Source organism: Ovis aries, chromosome 10, assembly GCF_016772045.2.
Source record: "Ovis aries strain OAR_USU_Benz2616 breed Rambouillet chromosome 10, ARS-UI_Ramb_v3.0, whole genome shotgun sequence".
In the NCBI taxonomy this organism is placed as follows: domain Eukaryota; kingdom Metazoa; phylum Chordata; class Mammalia; order Artiodactyla; family Bovidae; genus Ovis; species Ovis aries.
Genome location: NC_056063.1, coordinates 71,088,983 through 71,114,141, shown reverse-complemented (window position 1 = coordinate 71,114,141; position 25,159 = coordinate 71,088,983). Strand labels below are relative to the sequence as shown.

General features: G+C 42.1%; 2 protein-coding genes across 3 annotated transcripts in view; one reads left to right on the top strand and one right to left on the bottom strand.

Annotated features, from left to right (window-relative positions):
• LOC106991387 (ATP-binding cassette sub-family C member 4-like) overlaps positions 1–25,159 on the bottom strand; it is a 589,015-nt gene that overhangs the window by 364,446 nt on the left and 199,410 nt on the right. The window contains exons 5-11 of one of the 2 annotated variants that reach the window (XM_042255004.2): positions 24,066–24,155; positions 22,339–22,502; positions 21,057–21,182; positions 19,877–20,126; positions 17,491–17,592; positions 9,785–9,874; positions 4,387–4,578 (exon numbers count right to left, since the gene is read on the bottom strand). The exons of the other annotated variant lie outside the window; for it this stretch is intronic. Of the exons in view, the coding sequence (XP_042110938.2) occupies positions 4,387–4,578; positions 9,785–9,874; positions 17,491–17,592; positions 19,877–20,126; positions 21,057–21,182; positions 22,339–22,502; positions 24,066–24,155 (1,014 nt within the window). The remainder of the gene's footprint in view (positions 1–4,386; positions 4,579–9,784; positions 9,875–17,490; positions 17,593–19,876; positions 20,127–21,056; positions 21,183–22,338; positions 22,503–24,065; positions 24,156–25,159) is intronic. 2 annotated transcript variants of the gene reach the window in all.
• LOC121820459 (small ribosomal subunit protein bS18m-like) lies at positions 4,989–8,203 on the top strand. Its single transcript, XM_042255002.2, has 3 exons — positions 4,989–5,194; positions 7,316–7,320; positions 7,977–8,203. Exons 1-3 carry the CDS (start codon positions 4,989–4,991, stop codon positions 8,201–8,203), a joined length of 438 nt encoding a protein of 145 aa, XP_042110936.1.

The following is a 25,159-nucleotide window of genomic DNA, read 5'->3' as shown; positions in this document are numbered from 1 at the left end:
GGCGAGTGCAGAGGCCACAGGGAGATGCCCAAGGGTTTCAGGACAAGCAAGGAGGCCAGGAGAGCAGAGCAGAGTAAGAATGATGGGAGTGAGAGTGGAGACAGAGCAGGGGGAGCCTGGGGTCACTCCAGTAAGAGGAGGAGGGTGAGGGGAGGACTGACATGGTCTGAGGTTTACAAGGAAACAAACTCCTGTTCTTTGCAGAAAACAGACAGTAAGTGGGGAAGGGTGAAGGTGGATACAAGTGAGGACATTACTGGAATAAGCTAGAAAACAGTGGGAATGGAGAGACCGGGTCACACTGCAGAGACATTTGGAAGGCAGAGTCTGTAAGACCTGCTGACAGGATGGGTGTTGTCTGTAAGAGAAGAGGACTGTGGTGTTTGGGTGGAAGAAAGGGAAAGACAGAGTCTCCATTTACTGAGTTGGGGAAGATGGCGGATGCAGGTTTAGGAGGCTTTTCTTGTGGACAAGCTGAGATGACCTCTCAGTGATGCCACTGAGTGCCACCAGTGCAGCTGGACATGCAGGTGTGAAGGTCTGTGCCAGAGACACAGGCGTGAGAGCTGGTGGCCCAGGCTGGTGAAGGAAGAGGATTTATTGTATCTTAAATTACCACTTTTGCTGATCTTGGTCTCTGCTTCCTACTTTCAGAGAAGGGATAACACCTGACCAATGTCTTCACAGTGATACTTAAGGCAAGTCATAGTGTGATAGATAAGGTCTGTACAAGAAATGGGAGCAGAAAGAGCAGGCTGGGCAGGAAAACCAAAAGGAAGGAAACAGTTTGCTCAATGGACACCCAGCAGATCAGCTGAACTAAGTAGATGCTTGTCTGTAAAAGCAGGAAAAACTCAAAGTTAAGAAAGATATGAAGTTTTGACTTGAGGATCTGGGAATCTACCATAAATTATATCTGAACGCTATTTAAGAAGTAAATAGACAAATCAGTCTATTTTCCCCAGAGCACCTGGGGAAATTTTTTTTTAAATGACAAAAAAATCCCCAAAATGACAAGATAACAATCAGGCTTAAGTTACACAATTATTAAATTAAAAATCTTTGAATTATCTACTAAACCCCTCAGGCATCAATGTAAGATACACAGCAGTACCTTTCTGCAGATGACGCCCTCACTGTCTGTCTCTACTTTAGCAAATCTGGGGAGAAAGCGGGTAGCACACTGGAGTCGGCATGATAAAAAGTCCTTTGATCTCCCTAAGTCTCACATTTCTGTTCTACAGAATGTGCTACAGAAACAAGAGTTACTAAACTCAAGGATGCTGTGAGAATCTAAGTATGAACACCCTCCATAAATGGAAAAAAGGACTGGAATTGATTATAACTTGCTACTGGTGTCTGATGCCTATTTTCTCATCAAGCCAACAGTGGGAACCCATTCATAGTGTGGATCACAATATGCAAAGCCCATGACCATAAAGAGAAGAAAGAAGGTGTCTCCATCGTAACCCTCCCTGACAGGCACACAGACGCACAGGTTCCCTGCTCACTCAAAGCTTAACTGGGGTATATCCAGTGAAAGGCAGCAATTGCTCTGTCATGAAAATCATCATTATTTCACCTTCTTCCTTTGTTGAGTTCAAAAGTTATTACCATCCCTTGCTTTGGTTTTCATGAACAACAGTGAGCCATTTTAAGACAGGTTCTCACACACGCGGGTGCACGCACACACACACACATACACACAGAGTTGTTGGCCTGTGTTTCACTGTTGAAGTCCTTGTAAACTGTTCCATTTAGCTTTTATGCTTTGATTCTATGTTGTTTCATTTTGTTTCTCAAAATAGTAACACGTCATAGCACAGCAATCTTAACCATGTTCTAGAAAAGGCACCAAAATCCACTCATTCACTCAGCACAGTTGGGGCACAAGAAACAAGGCCTCTCCAAGTCTGGTAGCAGTACTGCGAGCGTGTTGTTGACTCTGACCATTATTTATGGACCAGCCCCAAATGGGAAAAACATTTCACAGGATTCGAAATAAAATCCAAGTCCAGCTAATTTCCCAGCCACTATTTTCTGATTAGATTAAAGGGAAAAGTCTGACTTGAGTATAGACTACAATTCCCCCCGCTGACAGAAAGGTATTCTTATTCACATTATTTTCCTTTAAGTTAAGTTTCCTCAATTCTTACTGAACAGCAGACACACACACACTAGAGGCAAACTAGGAAATGGCAAAGCAGGTTTGATGCCATCCGTCCAGAAGCACATCAAGGGCCCTTCAGCGATGGTGGGGACTTACAGTAGAAGCACTAGGGAGCAGACTGCTGAAATGGTAAATGTGGGCCGGGCGTGAGGCCCTGGCAGAGGAAGGTTGGACTCTAGAGTCGAGCAGTAGGAGTCCTGCTTCCTTCACAGCTTTTCTTCCATGTGGAATTACCCCTCCTCTCACAGCCTGTTAATATCCTGCCCATTTTCCCAGGCTCATCCCAAGTATCCTCTCCCATGGAACCATAATGGACTCATCCCTACCTGCTGAGTTCCTGAGGCTCTGTTTACATCTTTCATCTCTCATGAAGGACCATCTTATTCTGCTCCATCATTTGTACATGTGTACATGGCTTCTCTCAGCTCCTGGTGGGGTAAGATCTGTGCACCAAGCTCTGTGCTGGACCCTGATGCTGATTATCTCTAATCCTCACAACAAGCTCACAGGAAGCCCTGGCCCCATTTCACAGATGAGGAAATTTACTAAGTGAGGTCACATCACTGGTCTGAGGATGGTCAACCGTTAAACAGAAGAGCTGGAATCTGAACAAGTTCATGTCCTTTTGAACCAGTTCATAGCCTTTTGCTCTTTCATATCACGCTGTCCACATGGTGACCAAAGATTATATTTGAAATGAAGGCAACACTAAAATAACTCAAATCTCAAAGGCCTCTATACCTAGACACAGAATGATCAGTTAACTTATTATCCTATGATTGTAAGGCAGTCTGAAAAGAAAATGTCCAAGTTGGCAGGAATGTATAAATATAAGATGAAAGTACAAACTTACAGGCATCCAAGAGGGGTTTGTAAGATCAAGAGATCTATGTGGGAAAATATCAAACTAGAATTTATCAACATGATACCTTTATGTAATGCCTAAAAGTTTTTAAAATCATTAAAAGCTTTTTATAAAATTTTTTAAAGTTTTTAAAAGTGGTTAAAGATAATATTCAGTCAAATATTACATATTATATTGCTTATGGTAACAGAATATGTTTACTGTTGATTTATGTGGCATCTGGTCCCATTACCTGCTGGCAAATAGGTGGGGAAAAGGTGGAAACAGTGACAGATTTTATTTTCTTGGGCTTAAAAATCACTGCAGATGAAAAAAAAAAATCATTGCAAATGGCGACTGCAGCCATGAAATTAAAAGATGCTTGCTCTTTTGAAAGAAAAGCTATGACCAACCTAGACAGCATATTAAAAAGCAGAGACATCACTTTGCTGACAAGGGTCCATACAGTCAAAGCTATGATTTTTTTCCAGTAGTTGTGTGTGAATGTGAGAGTTGGACCATAAAGAAGGCTGAGTGCCAAAGAATTGATACTTTTGAATTATTGTTCTAGAGAAGTCTCTTGAGAGTCCCTTGGACTGCAAAGAGATTAAACCAGTCAATCCTAAAGGAAATCAACCCTAAATATTTATTGGAAAGACTGATGCTAAAGCTGAAGCTCCAATAATTTGGCCACTTGTACGAACTGCCAACTCATTGGAAAGTACCCTGACACTGGAAAAGACTGAGGGCAGGAGGAGAAGGGGATGACAGAGAATGAGATGGTTAGATGGCATCACCGACTCGGTGGACATGAGTTTGAGCAAGCTCCAGGAGATGGTGAAGGACAGGGAAGCCTGGCGTGCTATACTCCACGGGGTCAAAAAGAGTTGGACAGGACTTAGTGACTGAACAACAATGTCTACAGATGAACTAACCTGAGGTCTAGGATCTGCTTTGGAATACCAGGGGATGGGGTGGGATGTTGGCTGGAGGGGGTGGCACAGGGCAGGGGTAAAGACCCAGCAAGACTGGCCACTAGCTGACCCTGGCTGAACCCGGGGGTGGAATCATGAGGGTTCATTACACAGTGCTCTCTATTCTTACAATTTTTTGTTAATTGTCCATTAAAAAAAGAATCTAAAAGTGAATGAAACTTCACCAAATGAAACAAAGGAATTCTGTGACCATCATTATCACACCAGAATTAAAACAACAATGTATATGACTGCATACTTACTCAGAAGTCCAGCTTAAAGCAACAAATAAAAGACCTTTCAAAATCAAATAAAAAGAACTTTCAACAAATCTTAGAGCTTAAACCAATATTATTATTTGAAATCTGAGTATATGCAACTCAAGAGTCATTACTCACCTTTTCCAAAGCACAAGCCCTTATTACTTTTTCATATCGGTCTTTTTCATATTTCTTCCCAAATAAAATGTTACTCCTCACAGTTCCTGGAAACACCCAGGGCTGCTGAGAAACATACGCGATCCTCCCGTGCACGGTGACCTTCCCCTGGCTCGGGGGCAGCTCTCCCAGCAGAGCATGTAACAGTGATGACTGAAACAGACAGCAACACACACAGGTGAACAGGCAGCACTCAGGAGGGAACACACCCCGCAGCACAGCTGATCCCACCCTGGTGCTTGATCAGTGATATCAGAACAGGATAAAGTACAGCTCTGGAAGTTGCAGGAAAAAAATGGAAAATAGCACTATTGGTCAATGTAGACTAAACGTTGATAAGAAATATTAATACTGTAACATTCCATGCTGCCAGAGTTTCCCCGAAATGAAGTGCTCTACTCAGCAAAGACTAAGAATGTTTAACATCCTTCACTAACAGAGCAGACCAGCATGATGTGTACTTTCTGTTTCTGATGTTTAATGCAATTGTTCTTGTATCTGGTATCTGTTACTTGACAAATACTTTTTCTTCAAAAATGTGAGGAGGGGAGGAGCAAGGAACCATGGCCACTATGGCAGCTCTTTGCAGTGGGCTAGGGAAGAGAAAGTTGACACGTTTCACAACAGCTGTTGTCTGCCTCACAAATCCCGGGATTCATGCAGGGCTGTGGAGAAGAAGTTGTTCACAATATAAACAGGTAACCAGCAACAGGGACCTGCCTATTCCAATGGAAAATCCTTATAAGGAACCTCTGAAAAAATGTATTTTGTATGAAAAATATGACCAAAACCTGACAAAGATGTCACAAAAAAAGAAAACTACAGGCCAATATCTCTGATGAACATAGATGCAAAAATCCTCAACAAAATTCTAGCAATCAGAATCCAACAACACATTAAAAAGATCATACACCATGACCAAGTGGGCTTTATCCCAGGGATGCAAGGATTCTTCAATATCCGCAAATCAATCAATGTAATTCACCACATTAACAAATTGAAAAATAAAAACCATATGATTATCTCAATAGATGCAGAGAAGGCCTTTGACAAAATTCAACATCCATTTATGATAAAAACTCTCCAGAAAGCAGGAATAGAAGGAACATACCTCAACATAATAAAAGCTATCTATGACAAACCCACAGCAAACATTATCCTCAATGGTGAAAAATTGAAAGCATTTCCCTAAAGTCAGGAACAAGACAAGGGTGTCCACTTTCACCGCTACTATTCAACATAGTTCTGGAAGTTTTGGCCACAGCAATCAGAGCAGAAAAAGAAATAAAAGGAATCCAAATTGGAAAAGAAGAAGTAAAACTCTCACTGTTTGCAGATGACATGATCCTCTACATGGAAAACCCTAAAGACTCCACCAGAAAATTACTAGAGCTAATCAATGAATATAGTAAAGTTGCAGGATATAAAATCAACACACAGAAATCCCTTGCATTCCTATACACGAATAATGAGAAAGTAGAAAAAGAAATTAAGGAAACAATTCCATTCACCATTGCAACGAAAAGAATAAAATACTTAGGAATATATCTACCTAAAGAAACTAAAGACCTATATATAGAAAACTATAAAACACTGATGAAAGAAATCAAAGAGGACACTAATAGATGGAGAAATATACCATGTTCATGGATTGGAAGAATCAATATAGTGAAAATGAGTATACTACCCAAAGCAATTTACAAATTCAATGCAATCCCTATCAAGCTACCAGCCACATTTTTCACAGAACTAGAACAAATAATTTCAAGATTTGTATGGAAATACAAAAAACCTCGAATAGCCAAAGCAATCTTGAGAAAGAAGAATGGAACTGGAGGAATCAACTTGCCTGACTTCAGGCTCTACTACAAAGCCACAGTCATCAAGACAGTATGGTACTGGCACAAAGACAGACATATAGATCAATGGAACAAAAGAGAAAGCCCAGAGATAAATCCACACACATATGGACACCTTATCTTTGACAAAGGAGGCAAGAATATACAATGGAGTAAAGACAATCTCTTTAACAAGTGGTGCTGGGAAAACTGGTCAACCACTTGTAAAAGAATGAAACTAGATCACTTTCTAACACCGCACACAAAAATAAACTCAAAATGGATTAAAGATCTAAATGTAAGACCAGAAACTATAAAACTCCTAGAGGAGAACATAGGCAAAACACTCTCAGACATAAATCACAGCAGGATCCTCTATGATCCACCTCCCAGAATGCTGGAAATAAAAGCAAAAATAAACAAATGGGATCTAATTAAAATTAAAAGCTTCTGCACAACAAAGGAAACTATAAGCAAGGTGAAAAGACAGCCTTCTGAATGGGAGAAAATAATAGCAAATGAAGCAACTGAAAAACAACTAATCTCAAAAATATACAAGCAACTTATGCAGCTCAACTCCAGAAAAATAAACGACCCAATCAAAAAATGGGCCAAAGAACTAAATAGACATTTCGCCAAAGAAGACATACGGATGGCTAACAAACACATGAAAAGATGCTCAACATCACTCATTATTAGAGAAATGCAAATCAAAACCACAATGAGGTACCACTTCACACCAGTCAGAATGGCTGCGATCCAAAAATCTGCAAGCAATAAATGCTGGAGAGGGTGTGGAGAAAAGGGAACCCTCCTACACTGTTGGTGGGAATGCAAACTAGTACAGCCACTATGGAGAACAGTGTGGACATTCCTTAAAAATTGCAAATAGAACTCCTTATGACCCAGCAATCCCACTGCTGGGCATACACACCGAGGAAACCAGAATGGAAAGAGACACATGTACCCCAATGTTCATCGCAGCACTGTTTATAATAGCCAAGACATGGAAACAACCTAGATGTCCATCAGCAGATGAATGGATAAGAAAGCTGTGGTACATATACACAATGGAGTATTACTCAGCCGTTAAAAAGAATTCATTTGAATCAGTTCTGATGAGATGGATGAAACTGGAGCCGATTATACAGAGTGAAGTAAGCCAGAAAGAAAAACACCAATACAGTATACTAACACATATATATGGAATTTAGGAAGATGGCAATGACGACCCTGTATGCAAGACAGGGAAAGAGACACAGATGTGTATAACGGACTTTTGGACTCAGAGGGAGAGGGAGAGGGTGGGATGATTTGGGAGAATGACATTCTAACATGTATAATATCATGTGAATTGAATCGCCAGTCTATGTCTGACGCAGGATGCAGCATGCTTGGGGCTGGTGCATGGGGATGACCCAGAACGATGTTATGGGGAGGGAGGTGGGAGGGGGGTTCATGTTTGGGAATGCATGTAAGAATTAAAGATTTTAAAATTTAAAAAATAAAAAACTAAAAAAAAAAGATGTGTCTTGCTGAAGGTATAACTTCTCATAAGCATATGGTGTAATTTATTTATGCACTAGAGAGCGATTCTTTCTCCAGAAGTGTATTTCTTAACTAAAAGTATGTTCTGCATAAATTTTATTTGTAATTTTGCATGCTGTGGTTGTTGAGTAAACATTAAAAAATAAAAAAAATTTAAAAAAAAAGAAAAATATGTAGATTATAAGAATCTACAGCTTTTATCCCAGTTTATTTCTCCATTTACTGGATGCATTTATAGAGGGCACATAACAGGTCTTTGTGGGAACAACAAAAAAAAAGAAATCATGAAAGTAATTAAGAGAGCTCAAATTTTGGGGTTTATGCCAGTTACATACAAGGATCCTGCCTATCTCAAAGACCCTAAAGTTTGTAACATCAAATATACGGAGTAAATTATATAAATTTATATAAATTATATAAAGTTAGCATCATTAAATGTATTTTGCAACAACAAGAAAAAAAGCTATGTGGGGATTTCCCTGGTGGTCCACTGGTTAAGAATCCACCTTCCAGGATGGGCAGAAGGGACAGTTTGGGAGTTCAGGATGGACAGGCACACACTGCTATATTTGAAATGGATAACCAACAGGGACCTACTCTATTGATCATTGAACTCTATTCAATGTTATGTGGCAGCCTGGATGCGAGGGGAATTTGGGGGGAAATGGATGTATGTGTACATATGGCTGACATACATCCTTCACTGTTCACCTGAAACTATCAGAACATTGTTAACTGGCTACCACCCAATACAAAATAAAAAGTTAAAAAAATAATAAGTACATTCAGAATATAAACACTGAAAAAAAAAAAAAAAAGAATCCACCTTCCAATGACAGAGGCTCTAGTTAAATCCCTGGTCCCCTGGTCAGGGAACTAAGATCCCACATGCCCCAGGGCAAGTCAGCCCACATGCCACAATTAGAGACCTCATGCACTGCAACCAAGACCCAATGCAACCAAATAAATTTTAAAATATATTAAAAAAATTTTAAGGTATGTGTAAGAATATATCCAAAGGTTATTATTTAAAAGAACTCTGAGCTAGTTGTATTTAAAGAATAAAAGTCCATCGTGCCCAGGAAGCTCAAATCCTGTGCTTTGTGACAACCTAGGGTGGTAGGACAGGGTGAGAGGTGGGAAAGAGATTCAAGAGAGAGGAAACATCTGTATACCTATGGCTGTTCATTCAGGTTGATGTATGGCAGAAACCAACACAATATTGTAAAGTGATTATTCTCCAATTTTAAAAAATAAAAATTTTAAAAGCCCTTAATGGAGGAAATCTTCACCCTCTGGTGTGCACATCCCACATTTAGGTTTCCGGATTTTGTCATACAAAACACAGGACACTAAGTGCACCTACACATGTCCTTCAAATCTCTTGTAAAACACAGAAATGACGTATTCATATCCACAACTTCAGAGTGCTCACCACACTGGGCTGAAATAAGCTGTCTGCATATCCGTCTTGCCCTGGAACTTGGTTGCCTCTGAAAGGCAGGGTCAGGATCTTGCTCAAGTCTATACCTTTATCTCCAGCACGGGGCTGCACCTTCACTGCACGTGCACTGATGGGACCAAGTCAAGTTACGTAAGGAAACGCTCAGAGCTTCCTAGAAGAGCCTTTACCACCTCCAGACTTCCTGGAGGGGCCACTGTGACAAAAAGAAGCCCCCATTGTCTCCATCCAACCTGAACAGCTGCCACATAGATGACCTCCTTCACTGAGACGTCCGGATTCCTGACACCAGTTCCCAACTGTGCAACGTAAAGCACCAAGAAGGAAAGCACAGTGTGCGTTTATCCAGGTTTATGTGGCCACGAAACCTTCTCACAAAACTAATATTGCATGGAACACACCTAGAGAAATGCCATTCTAGATACATTCAAACTGTGTCACCCTCAGCTCTGGGCTCCACTCGAGAATTTAACAGGGGCTGTGGTGTTGCATCAAGGGCATCACAACTTACCTTTCCTGCTCCCACAGGTCCAACCACAGCTAACAGTTCACCGGGTCTGACAGTAAAGGAAAGGCCTTGTAGAGTTGGGGTTTCTGATTCCTGCAAATTAAAGTTTATAAAAATGTACCCATTTCGATAAAGTAACACATACCTTACTTTAGAAAATAGAGAAAATAATGTAATAGTTATTGATATGCTAACATTAACCAACATTTTTCTCCTTTCTATTTCAATATACTGTGACCAAGAGGCCTTTTCATCCAATCCTCTCTTTGGGGTGTTGAAGTTTTAGCTGCCTTTAGGAAGGCTCCTTCTTTTACCAGATTTCCAGACACAGCTCTAGACACCCACAGATTTTAAATAGCAGAGATGACAAGGCACCTGCCTGAAGTGCAAACTGAAGGATGCATGCTAGTTTATTAAAAATAATGTACTTAATACAATATTCAGTGTGGGAGATTTTTAATCATGTGGCTCAGACGGTAAAGAATCTGCCTGCAGTGTAGGAGATCTGGGTTTCGATCCCTGGGTCAGGAAGATCCCCTGGAGAAGAGAATGGAAACCTACTCCAGTATTCTTGCCTGGAAAATATCAGGGACAGAGGAGACTGGCAGGCTACAGTCCATGGGGTCGCAAAGAGTCAGACATGACTGAGAGACTAACACTTTCACTTCCTTTTCAAGTTTTCATCATGACCCTTGGTTTTAACTGTCTATCTCATTAATCCACAAGGTGGCAGCATAAGTGCCTGGTGTGCCTGGCCCTTCAATAAATAATTTGAAATCTCCACAAATGTCTCCATTTTCATTCCATATAGAATGAACCTCAGTAATGCTCAGCAAGCAAAGGGGCACTTTATATGAAGAAGTCACTCTTGGTAAATTAATTCTTATAAGTAAACAGGAATCACTGACTCGATGGACGTGAGTCTGAGTGAACTCCAGGAGTTGGTGATGGACAGGGAGGCCTGGTGTGCTGCAATTCAGGGGTTGCAAAGAGTTGGACACGACTGAGCGACTGAACTGAACTGAACTACTGTAGCACAAGCACAACAACAATTGGGGAATAAAGAAATTAATGACATTGTGGGGTAAAGTGATAAAGACTCAATTTCCAATGTCTTACATGCATTACCTGTCCTGGCTAAATAGGACCAATAAAGTATTTGTACTGTAAGAAAAACATAAAACATGAAGGTACACGCAAGAGCAATGTGAGGGAGAAAAACAAAGTACTCATCAAGCCAATCACAGGTTGGATTCCTGGTAGACTTAAGGGTGTGTGTCCGTGTGTGTTTACATATTCAAAATGTTAATAAAATTGTCAGTAACTTCTGTGTCAAAAAAAAAAAATAGTGGTTACACATGATTAAGTAAAATGCCCTAAAGACTAAAAGCACAGAGTCTGGATTAAAAGTCTAGATAACCTTCAAACTGAAAATATTTTCTGGAAAGCACTGAACTGATTATACACCATTCACATACTAAAATAATGACAATGATTTTTCATCACCAAAAAAAAAACTAGTTTCAGATTTGGAGAATGACAAATTAATAATAAGAAGCTAGATTTTAACACACAGAAATATTTTTTAAGCTTTCTAAGCTTCTCCACTCCTTTCTTCCTGCCTGACACTTGGAATTCCTACTTTTCACTCAGTTATGACTACAAAATAGTGAACCACCTACAAACATCAGCTTCCTATTGCAGCCCCTTAGTCTGTCATTTTAAGGGAAATGCCAGGCTGGATGAAGCACAAGCTGGAATCAAGACTGTTGGGAGAAATATCAATAACCTCAGATATGCAGGTGATACCACCCTTATGGCAGAAAGTGAAGAGGACCTAAAGAGCCTCTTGATGAAAGTGAAAGAGAGTGAAAAAGCTGGCTTAAAACTCAACATTCAGAAAACTAAGATCATGGCATCCAATACCATCACTTCATGGCAAATAGATGGGGAAACAATTAAAACAGTGATAGACTTTATTTTTTGGAGCTCCAAAATCACTGTGGATGGTGACTACAGCCGTGAAATTAAAAGATGCTTGTTCCTTCAAGGAAAAGCTATGACCAATCTACACAACATATTAAAAAGCAGAGATATTACTTTACCAACAAAGGTCCATCTAGTCAAAGCTATGATTTTTCTAGGAGTCATGTATGGATGTGAGATTTGGACTACAAAGAAAGCTGAGCACCAAAGAATTGATGCTTTTGAACTATGGTGTTGGAGAAGACTCTTGAGAGTCCCCTGGACAACACGGAGATCCAACCAGTCCGTCCTAAAGGAAATCAGCCCTGAATATTCACTGGAAAGACAGATGCTGAAGCTGAAACTCCAATAGTTTGGCCACCTGATGCAAAGAAATTAATCATTTGAAAAGACCTTGATGCTGGGAAAGATTGAAGGCGGGAGGAGAAGGGGGATGACAGAGGATGAGATGGTTGGATGGCATCACTGACTCGATGGACATGAGTTTGAGTAAGCTCTGGAAGTTGGTGATGGACAGGGAAGCCTGGTGTGCTGCAGTCCACGGGGTCGTAAAGAGCTGGACACAACTGAGCAACTGAACTGAATTGAACCGTCTGTCTGTTAGGGCCAGACAGGGTTCCCTCCCTGTTCAGGCTTCAGGATCCGGCACTGCTGGGCAGTGACCAGAAGGGGGCAGCACACAACAGTCCAAGGCTGCTGGGTCCCCTTCCCCACTGGTTATCCAGGCTGTGGGACACTGACTCAAGGATTATCATCTGAGCCCAGACTCTGTGCACACGGTTCGAAACCCCGGTCCCATGAGATCTGCAGGCCCCCACAGAGCCATTTTTCCTATTTTGGCTGCTCTGGGTCTTTGTTGCAGTATGTGGGCTTAATCACTCCATAGCATGTGAGATCTTAGTTCTTCACCGGAGTGGAACCCACATCCCCTGCACTGGAAGGTGGATTCTCAACCACTGGAACACCAGAGAAGTCCTGGGACCACTCATTTTAAAGCATAAAGATCGAGACCAAGTCCCATCATTCCATGAATGAGACCTGGGTTCCTGAGACCTTCCCCACCTGCTTACCTGGCTGTCTAGGGGAGCAGGTTACAGAGCTCACGTCTGTCTCCTGCCTCTCAGCCCAGAAGGGGCTTCATTCAGACTCAGCTCCTCTCCAAAACCTGTGTCTTCCCCTTCCCCTCCGAGGGCTCTCTCACCCATGACCTAACCTGACAGCCACCCATGACCTAACCTGACAGCCCTAATTACTAATGACCCCAGCAAGGGGCACAGTCCTTCCATAGGCAAGGCCAGGACAACAGGACAGGGTGTTCTGGACTACAGTGCAATTTACGCAGAAGTCTGTGACCATGTTATTAAGCTCTTGAAAGAACAAGATAGTTCACTTTAAAATGCTGCATAGTTTGACACAAAAGCAATTCAGTGGACACCTGCACACACTGGGGGTGGGAAGATGCAAGGGACAGAAGGACAGACAGCGTTGGGTGCCCCAGGTCCACTTGAACACCGGCACAGAGAATGCAATGTCCAGGCTCTCCCACCCACTGCTCTGCGCTGCGAGCTGCCTGGCCGCGCTCTGTGTGATGACTGGCTCAGGGCATCACCCTGGCCCTGACGTGACTACAGCTTGGCTTTACTCAGCACTACGAGAACCCCAGTACCACCACTCCTGAGGAGCACCTGTCCAGCACCAGAAATCTGGGAAACCACAACAGCTGTGTTTCCTATTTTGATACTAAGGTTGCTAATACTACCTGCTTTTGGACTGAATGAAAGGTAAAAGCTACTGTTCAGATAACCCAACATTAGTGATTGCCAGGTGCTGAATTCTGTTCTGTGCCCACTGCCAACCAACGCCAACCAATTCTAAAACCACGACTCTGCCTTCCCCTCCTCAGCTCCCACCACAGCGACCACGTCAGGTACAACTAACACCACTCTTAACTCTGACCTCCCAACCTGTGCCAAAGTCTGCCTTTGACGCATCCAGTTTCTTTGGAGGAAATGTCTTTGTGTGCAGAGCATCATTTTCTTTCTCTATAAATTCTTCAGATCTAAAAAACAAAACTGCTACACTGTGAAAACAGACCTGCTAAATTAACAAGGACTGGAGTGTAACTAACTGAAACCACAATATTTTCTTTCAATATGTCCCACGTGGAAGATGTTATTCTAGGACCTTTAACTGTTCCCATATGAGCACCGCCCTTGAAGAAGAATCAGTTAAATCACTTTGCTCAAGGGAATATTTAAAACATTCTGCATGAAACTTTGTGTCTTCTTTTACCTTAAATGACTGTTGCTGTAATATTGGTTCTCTCTTCTTGACATGTCAGCTGTGAGTGATGGAAAACACTGTCCTGTGCAGACAACCCCATGACTCTCTTGGCAGTTTAAATGTTGTCATTTTAAAGTCTGAAAGTTGTGTTATTTTTATGCAAACTCAGGATGTAGTTTAGTGACAGAATTGAGAAGAATATGCTGAAGCAGCATCAATCAGGTGGATTTTGGCTATCATTTCCAAAGTGGAATAGATTTATAAATTTAGTAGCCTTACAGCAAAATTCTGTGCTTAATAACAGTTATTCTTTCTACATAGAAACAAGAAAAATAGTAAAGTATAGCAGCATATTGTTCATACTTGTAAAGCACCTTATATCTTTGAGAAATTAAAAAACAGTGCCTTAAAGACAGCCTGACAGGTAAACTTAACCTAAAATTTTGGTGATTCGATATTTCACATTAAAGAAGGGAAAAGTTGCCCTGAGGATGTAACTGTCGATATGGGCAATAAAAAAACCTGTTTAAGATACTTGAGTGTTAGCATTTAACTAAAAACATCCCTACTTTATTCAAAACCCAAGTGACTTAAACAATGTTATACAAAGTCAAAAGCCTTTATTTATTGAACCACCCAAAAGTTTTCTTATGGCTAATAAAAAGTATAAAGTTGATTTAATTTTATTTTCCTCTGTACTTTAAAAAATTATCCTAACACTGTTGTGCCTCAAAGATTTCCACCAAGCTTTCTTGAAAAGTAACTTCTATGAGGCAAGAAAGAAATTGTTTTAGAATCATCTGTTCTTTAATGAGACGATCATTTTAAGTTTTAACACAGTAAGTGTGAGCAGTGTAATTTCAGAAAAAAATTTAGTTGGTCAGATTACTGTGGATTTTTAATGATGATTGCTCTGGGTACGCAGATCATACTTTTTCTTTCTTCTCTCCCATCCTTTATCAGTTTCAATTCCTGTGGTGTGATAACATGCATACTTTCATTTCTTTAGTTTCCTTAAGAAGCACTAGTTTATTCCAGTTTAGAGGGATCCCTCTTCCCTGCCTTTGACACACAGAATTAGTTCAGGGGCTCAAATCAATTTAAAATGAGCTTTTGCTCATTAAGGCTCCAATTACTAAGGATTTTTTGTTTTGGTTTCTTTAGTCTATAGTGGTTGAATTTAGCACTTGGTTTTCAATATTTTATGGTAAGAAATGACAAATTGCTTTTGTCCATTTCTTAAGCCAAGTTTCCTTATATTTAGATAATTAAAGGTTCATAAAATGAAGATTTACTCTTTCTTCATTACTTGCTGGTACAGCTAGAGTTTCTTTTCCTTGCAAATCTGTACATATCTCTAGTGTTTTCAAGGGCCTTAACTGTTTAAAATCTCTGGCTTCAGAGGTTTCTGGGGAAAGGCAGGCTTACATCTTTGTGTTTCCCTCAGTAGTAACAACCTAGGTACCTCACAATAGTGCCATGACTGTTAGTTTTTAGTGAGTGCTAGAAGATACAAGATTCAGTTGAGAATACATAGAATTTCCATTCTCCCGAAGTGGTAAATATTAGCTGCAAAGGCATCATTGTCATTTAGGTAGACAGGAACATGTTGCCACACAGTAAGGTTAACACTGTAGGTATTTCTGTGAAAATGTAGCTGATGAAGCCTCTCCTGTAATTTTGAATGCTGCTCTAACAAAACCATAATATGGAGTTGAGTTTACAAGGAAAGCCTCACAGCCTTGTTCCTCTTCCGTTAGCAGTTTAGTACCTTGAGTTGTTATTAATAATTTGATTTTTTTTTACTCTAGAAGGTATATAGAAACCTTTTCAGATTTTTCATCTGTTTTTTTCACATAGACTGTTACAAATAAATCCCTTATTTTACCTTACAGATATTTGTTGCACAGACAGATACTGTTGTATATAGATACTTTTATTTCAGTTCATTAAAAACTGCAGAACCAATCTGCATTGTATATCAAACTGATTTAAAATTAATCTACAAAAATAAATAGATAAAATAAATCTATGTGTTTACTGGAAAAAAAATCTGCTAATGAGTCATATAAAGTATGTGTTAGCATTCACATAGAGTGGCCTTTAAGATGGAATTTTAGTGGTGCTTTCTATAAATGCTTCAAGAGCATTATGCTGAGAAACACCAAGCAGGAGATAAATCTACTATATTAAGGCAGGAGAAACCATCAGGGCAGGGCAGGCACCATGTGTAAGTTTCCATGGACAGAAGGTGCAGGGACACGGTTTCATGTATCTGGGAACAAACCACTGTGTGGACGGTGGGGAAGGCAGGTGCTGAGTCAGAAGCAGGTGAACACAATGCAGGGGGCACCACAGAGTCACAGGACAGAAGACAGGGTGAGTCTACAATCAGGACGCGAGCTCTGTGGTCCCCACTCTGACAGCCGGCCTCCTGGGCTCTGCTCTGGAGGGTGGACCCTCTGGTGGAGGCGCTGCCTCCCTGAGTTCCTCCAGCCCTGGGGTGGGAGCAGCTTCCTGCCTTTGCTAAGCTCTGGGTTGTCTCATGCACCACTGTTCTACCCTTTCTAACTTTTCCTCCCTCTTTCATCACCTCCGTAACTAACTGCCTGCATGGAACTCCCTCTCCCATGGTGGGGTTCAGTTTTCCTGACTAATCCACACTGACACAGGAGGGGAGCACAGAGGACCACGAAACCTGGAGTGAGGGGAGCATTTCCGTTGGTAAAGGGGCTGCACTGGGTGTGTGATACTGACAGCTTCCTGAGACCAGACCTGGTCATTTTTTCTCTTTGCCTGCAACTAACAAATAAACCAAGTGTTGGAAACCACCACCTTGTCACCAACTTGTCAACAACTCTGTCAACTTGTCATCAAGTGCAGTCCTTTAACTGGGAATCACTGGTGATCATTATGCCCACCTGCTGTCTCCTCCTGCCCCTGGCTGCCACCAAAGTGTCCAGAACCATCCAGAAGCTCAGGATGGGGGAGCCCTCAGCCAAAATCCAGATCACAGCCTCATTCTATGTATAATAATGTGATCTGATAATCAAGGCTAACTTGTACACTAACTCCCCAAAGCCTCTTTAACAACCAGTTGTGCAATTAACCCATTCCACACTGCAGCATTTTGTCTGTCCATTCCTATAAATGCTAACATTACAAATGCATGTACTTTAAGTTCAAAAGGGGCTAATACTTTGAAAGCTCTCTTGAAAATGAGATAGAGAGCAAGCAATAAGTCAAAGGTCTTGGGTTGATTTTATACTTAATCTCCATTAGATACAACTTTAGTCCAAATTTTGAGAATTTTTAAAACATACTTTCAGTAAATGAGCAAGTCACAATTTACACCACACATAAAATCTAAAAATTCTCCAGTAAATTCACATCACAGTTGTCTGTTAGAAGTCAGGATCCTAGAATTGAGGACTTGTTACCTCATTCCAAAAAGCAGTGACATCTTGCACGTCCACTATCCTTTCACCATCTGATGGCTGCTGAGGGTGGAGTTCTGGTATCTCATCAAGTAATAGAAAATTCTACAGAAAACAAAACAAACAAAAAACAGATTGTTAAACTGTGGAAGAAAGCACAAACAAAAAACAACTGCTTTCCTGGGATTTGCAATAAAAACCTTTGTACAATCTAAATAATGTTTTACCAACTGTACTTAGTTCACATCAGAACATATTAAATAGCATATGGAATAATAGTTACTGCTATTACAGCTCATGGTATATATCAATAAAATCATATAATATAGTGCATTTGTTGTGGTTCAGTCATCAAGTAGTGTCTAACTCTTTGCAGCCCCGTGGACTGCAGAATGCCAGGCTCCCCTGTCCTTCACTATCTCCAAGAGTTTGCTCAAATTCATGCTGATTGAGTCAGTGATGCTATCTAACCATCTCACCCTCTGTTGCTGCCTTCTCCTGCCTTCAATCTTCAAAAAACATCCGAGTCTTTTCCAGTGAGTCAGCTCTTGGCATTAGGTGGCCAAGTATTGGAGCTTCAGCTTCAGCATCAGTCCTTCCACTGAGTACTCAGGGTTGATTTCCTTTCGGATTGACTGGTTTGAAATCTTTGCAGCCCAAGGAACTCTCAAGAGTCTTCTCCAGTACCACAATTCCAAAGCATCAATTATTTGGTACTCAGTCTTCTTTGTGGTTTAACTCTCACATATGTCCAATACTATTGGAAAAATTATAGCGTTGACTATATGGACTTTTGTCGGCAAAGTAATGTCTCTGCTTTTTAATAATGCTGTCTAGGTTTGTCACAGCTTTTCTTCCAGGTAGCAACCGTCTTTTAATTTCATGGCTGCAGTCACCCTCTGCAGTGATTTTGGAGCCCAAGGAAATAAAATTTGTCACTGCTTCCATTGTTTTCCATATATTGCAATGAAGTGATGAGACCAGATGCCATGATCTTAATTTCCTGAATGCTGAGCTTTAAGCCAACTTTTTCACTCTCCTCTTTCACTTTGATCAATAGGCTTTCTAGTTCCTCTTCACTTTCTGCCATAAGGGTGGTGTCATCTGCATATCTGAGGTTATCGATATTTCTCCTGGCAATCTTGATTCCAGCTTGAGCATCATCCAGCCTGGCATTTCACATGATATACTCTGAATATAAGTTAAATAAGCAAGGTGACAATAAACAGCGTTGACGTGCTGTGCTGTGCTTAGTTGCTTCGGTCGTGTCCGACTCTTAGGGACCCCATGGATTGTAGCCCTCCAGGCGCCTCTGTCCATGGCAATTCTCCAGGCAAGAACACTGGAGTGGGTTGCCAGGCCTTTCTCCAGGGGATCTTTCCAACACAGAGATCAAACCCTGGTTTCCTGCATTGCAGGCAGATTCTTTACTGACCGACCCTTGAGAGAAGGTGACAATATACAGCTTTAACGTACTCCTTTACCAATCTGAAACCAGTCTTTGTTCCATTACTTGTTTCAGCAACAGTTCTAACTGTTGTTTCTTGACCTGAATACAGTTTTCTCAGGAGACAGGTCAGATGGTCTGGTATTCCCATCTCTTTCAGAATTTTCCACAGTTCCTTGTGATCCATACAAAGACTTTAGTGTTTTCAATGAAGGAGAAGTAGATGCTTTTCTGGAATTATCTTGCTTTTTCTATGATCCAATGGATGTTGGCAATTTGATCTCTGGTTCCTAAGCCTTTATAAATCCAGCTTGTGCATGTGGAAGTTCTTGGTTCACATAATGGTGGGAATTACAAATTTGAAAAGAAGAGGCCAGTTAGAGAGAGGATTACGCAGTAAATAAAAAGGGGCCAGGGATGACAAGGCAGATACAAAAGGCAGGCTCAGACACCAACAAGCAAAACATCTGTGGAGGAAAGAACTCATTTTTGAACACAGAGAGTTAAGTGAATCTGAGGCCACTCTTCCTGTCCAAGCAGCAGGGAGCTCTCAGCAAGCTCCTCCCCTCCTGGCCCAGAGAGGACTCCTGTGCCCCCGGACTGCACAGCCACTGCCTGGTCCCTGGAGTCAGCACAGGAGATGCACTCTGATGCTTCTCCTGCTTTTAGACATTTTAGTCACTCTGCAGGCACCACTACACTAGAGCCCTGTGCTACTGATTCTTATACATACTACTGCCCCTACATGAGAACCAGTCTCACGATATCTGTAACACACTCTACCTAATAAGAGAAGAGAGTACCTGCAGCATTCTGGGAAGACTGCCAGCTTTGGCACTGGGAGAGTTAAATCTTACCTAACTGGCACCCAGGGATACCACATAAAGGAGCTATCTGAGGTAAAATCTGCCTATAACTTTAAAAAGTTATTTGTCCCCAAACCTTGATTCTTTGGATGCTGACGACAGCCTCTGACACCTTCTCAACGGCCATGGGGAAGTAGAGGGTACTTGAGAACCGCAGAGCCTCGAACAGCGTCACCACCACAAACACCTGGCTGGCTGTGATCCGGTTGTCAAGCAGCTCATTGGTGATGAAGGTGACAAAAATCATGATTTTGCTTACAGCAAAAAATGATGCCAAATTCATGCCCCTAAGGTAGGAACTTTTCAGAATCTTGGAAATTTCCTTCCTGGAAAAGAGAGAACAAAATAGGTTTTAAAAGAAGTATTGATATCCAAGTCCTCACATGGAGGGACTATACAGTGCACCTTCAGGGCTCTGTCCCAACACCAGGACCACACACTTCATCACCACTTCACTCTTCCAACTAAGCAGAGGCTTCCTATCACCCTTGTAAACACTGTGGGTCAATCAGGCTGGGTTTGAATATTCATTTAACAAGCATTCATAACCACAAGTCCTGGGCGGGGCTCCCCACTGATGACAGAAAGACACAGCCCCTCTCCTCCAGAAGCTCATGAACTTGTGGGGGAAGAGAATAAGACACCCCAAAATTGTGAGACACCAAGACATCAGACAGAGGCAGGCACCGTGGCCCTTCTGGAAGCACATGTCCTAGCTATTGTAAATAGTGCTGCAGTGAGCATTGAAGTACATGTGTCTTTTTGAATTCTGATCTTCTCAGGGCATATGCCCAGTAGTGGGATGGCTGGGTCATATGTAGACTTATTCCTAGTTTTCTAAGGAATCTCCATCCTGTTGTCCATAATAGCTGTGCCAATTTGCACTCCCACCACAGAGCAAAAGGGTATTGTTTGTAGATGTTTTCTTGATGGCCATTCCTACCAGTGTGAGGTGATACTTCATTGCAGTTTTGATTTGCATTTCTCTAATAAAGAGTGATGTTGAACATTTTTTTCATGTGTTTATTGACTGTTTGACTTCAGAAGCATATTTTGCCTTTAAGAAGATTGTAAATGGAACAGCAGGTTAAAATGACATCTCCTCTCTTCCACTTAACCCACCTGCCACATGTGAAGTGTGGATTCATAGTATTTAAGCTCATCTTCATGGGAAAAGTGGTAAGACTTCTAATTTCAGTCAGTAAAAACGGGGTGGGGGGAGTACAAAAATATGCTGTGATACATAAAAAACTTACCTTCTCAGTCTGGTAATAAGGTCTATAAATGACTTTTCCCAAGCATTCATTTTTATTGTTTTGATGCCAGTTATAACTTCACTCATGGTCCTGATCCTGTCATCCGTGACACCTGCAGTCTTACTCCTGAGGGGACAGACGTGAGAGATGAGCCTCAGTGACCACAGGCCAACTTTCTTTAGCAGCAGCAGCAGGGGGCACAGGGAGGGACCAGGGATCCATGATTCCCTACAGCTCTTCTGTGCTGACATCACAGGCAGGTCCTTCTCAAAGTGCAAATGGAGATAAAGACTTCTAGGAAGTCAACCTTTCAGCCCAATTCAAGGAGTAACTTGGAGAACTCTCAGTACTGGCTGAAGGAGACCTGAAGTGAGTCAGGTACAAACTTTCCACCTAAGGTCGCAGTTGGGCAGGGGATTCAAAAAGATACTGAATCTAATGGGAAGACAGTGTCTGTGTGGTGATAAAATAGGAATGAAGTGCTGGCCAGCGGAAAAGATCAAACTGTTAATTCCACTGGGAAGGGAGAGCAAGAGCTTCAGAGACCTGGCAGCACTGGAACAGGGCCTCGAAGGATAAGGAACATCTCTCCAAAGTGAGACAGGAAAGGGAATTTCAAATAGACAAAAATATCACATGTAAAGTCACCAAAAAAAAGAAGAAAAAAAAAAAACTCAAAGAAAAAAATCTTCAAACAGCACAATACCTCCATCACCTGACAACCTGGACAATGACCCACCTCCAACCCTCTGGGACCTGCTTCAGGTCTATCTCATCACCGTTAGGCCCTTCATCACCAGCCACTGTTCTATCACATACACTGCTGGGACTGTGGGGCTGTATAAAAGCAAAGTTAATTTAGACTGACCTTGTCCTTGAGGCTCATATAAGTTAGTGGAAACACTGAATTAAAACCAAGACATGAACATAGATACCTGAAGATTGCATAACAGAAATACATGCAGCTAAACTTGAGCATACGGGATTGTTACTATTTAATAATACTTAAATAGCTTCAATATAGGTAACTTCTGCTCAAGGACACTCCACTTATTCAGGCATGGTGCTAGAAGGAGCCAGTGAGTGCAGTCACCTTTCCCTCTTCTCGATAAGCCTTCAGCTTAGGGCTGGAGCCTCCACTGGCTAAGCCTGCAGGGTCTACAATCCACGTAAAGAAGAGACTAGAGAAGGCATTGGTTTTGTTTTTGAAGAGAAGCATTGAGCAAATGGTGAATGTTACCAAGCACACATCACCTAGTTTTTAAACCAGTGTTTCTCTTACCTGAGTGATGAAAACAACATCCCAAAGCAGCTTTGCAAAAGCAGAAGAATAATGAGAACCGCCATCCCAGCAAGACAAGATATTCCTATTTCCATCCAGAGCATGGTGGTCACTGCGACAGCCTGCAGTGGCCCCACCCACAGATAGTGCAAGAACATTGTAACCTTAAAAGAGAAAGACAAGCCTTCTTAGGACTATAAAATCAAAATAAGTTAAGGACAGAGTGTAGAACAGCCTGTTCTGAAAGAACAGACAGGAATCTAAACAGAAATGATCTCAGTGAGTTTTAAACCTGATGAAGCAGAAATCCAAGTGTCCACCCCAGATGACGCTGTTCTGGGGCAGCACAGGGCCGGCCTCAGGGACGTGCCAGGGAGAATCTGAACAGTAGCACTGAAGGAAAATGTTGATTTTGTCCACAAGAGAGATGAGCTCAGGGCTTCCCCAAACTCTCTCTGTCCCAAAATTCAGCCCCCATCACCCAAGAAGAGCCTATCTTATGGTACCTACCACTCTCTCCAATATCTACTTGTGTATTTACCTTCCAGACAGGTTGTGGCCTTTCCAGGGCAGAAATTAAGGCTGATTCACCTTCAAATTAAGTAGAAGCCTTACATCATGTTTAATGAATAAATAATTGAAGGAGAAGTGAAAGCATTAGTCATTTAGTCATGCCTGATTTTTTCGACTCCATGGATTGTAGCCCACCAAGCTTCTCTGTCCATGGGATTTTCCCAGGCAAGAATCCTGGAGTGGATTGCCATTTCCTTCACCAGGGAATCTTCCTGACCCAGAGATAGAAACCAGGCCTCCTACATTGCAGGTGGACTCTTTACCACCTGAGCCACAAGGGAAGCCCCCAAACTTAAAGGCCAGGATCATCCAGGAAAGAGAAGTGGTCTATACAGATCTGACCAACAGCTCCAACACTCTGGGTAACGTGATCTGTTCATAAAGTAAGTGTGAAATGGGTATGATGGGACAGCAGAGAGGAGGCTGTGTCTGACTGGGGACCACACACTTGGCATTATTCCTCAAAGGCTCCCTATGCAGCAGGCACTGAACAGGGCATGCAGAAAGAACAATCCCTGCCCACAGGCCTTCATCATCCAGATAGGGAGGAAAGCAGTCCAGCAACACTCCTATGTGCCAAGATGGGCCACTCCAGGAGGACCCCAGGAACACTAACCAAGCTGGGCAAGAACACTGCTGCTGCTGCTGCTGCTGCTGTTGCTGCTAAGTCGCTTTAGCCGTGTCCGACTCTGTGCGACCCCGTAGACGGCAGCCCACTAGGCTCCTCTGTCCCTGGGATTCTCCAGGCAAGAATACTGGAGTGGGTTGCCATTTCCTTCTCCAATGCACAAAAGTGAAAGTGAAGTCGCTCAGTCGTGCCCGACTCTTAGCAACCCCATAGACTGCAGCCTACCAGGCTCCTCTGTCCATGGGAATTTCCAGACAAGAGTACTGGAGTGGGGTGCCACTGCCTGCCTATTACTGAAAGTATGCTGCAGACCTTGTCAGGAAAACAAAACCCTCATCTATAGGACAACACATATTATCACATCTAAGCTGCACACAGAGGAAATGAGGGTTGGATAAAGAGAATCTTTGCCTTGCATCCTCAACAGAACCCTGGCTGACACCAAACCCTGGTACCTGGAAGCCCAATAAGCTAAACCCAGTGAGGAGGATGGGAAATGGAAGAGGATCCCTCAGGGGCAGCTCACCTGATCAAACCTGTTCACATCGTTTGACATCAGGTTGACTATCTGGCCTGTGGTGGTCTTCCCCATCGCAGAGCTACTCAGGTGAAGTGACTGAAATGAGAGAAAGACAGAGAATCAGATTCCTACCGTGATACCAAGTCAGTCTGAGAACATAGCAAAATGGAGTGCATTTTCCTGGGGTCTTGCGTGGTGTCAGGACGAGCGAACAGGATGATGCCTGAAAGCAGGGCTCTAGCGACCCATGTCCATCCTTAGAAGATTTAATGTGGCACCAGCCCTGCCCACAAGGACAGCAAAGGGAGGAGCAGGAGACAGAGGCAAAACCCTCCACCCTGTTTCTCAATGAACTTGGACCTGCCTGAAGGATAAAGGGATACAGATTCAGACTTAGGGGTCAACTAAAGCAATTTTGAGCCAAAATCTAGACAGCAGATTAAAAAGCGGAGACGTCACTATGCTGACAAAGGTCCATATAGTCAAAGCTATAGGCTTTCCAGTAGTCATGTACAGATGTGAGAGCTGGACCATAAAGAAGAATTGATGCTTTTGAAATGTGGTGCTGGAGAAGACTCTTGAGAGTCCTTTGGACAGCTAGGAGATCTAACCACTCAATTCTAAAGAAAATCAACCCTGAATATTCATTGGCAGGACTGATACTGAAGCTGAAGCTCCAAAACTTTGGCCACTTGATGCCAAGAGTTGATGAATTGGAAAAGACCCTGATGCTAGGAAAGATTGAGGGCAGGAAGAAGAGGGGGCAACAGAGGATGAGATGGTTGAATGGCATCCCTGACTCGATGGACATGAGTTTAAGCAAATTCCAGGAGATACTAAGGGGCAGGGAAGGCTAGTGTGCTGCAGCCCATGGGGTCAGCAAGAGCTGGGCAGGACTGAGTGACTGAACAACAACAACAAGATGAGAGTGGAGAGGCTGCCTCAAGGAAAGAGATTAAGGGACTTGGACTATAAATGTGGTCAGTCATTAATACCAGGTGTGACACCATTTAAACACTTTGGTCTTAGTTTCCTCATTCTAAAACTAACCAGTAAAATATTCAAAACACTAATCCTGTGAAGAACCTGTGTTCTTAATG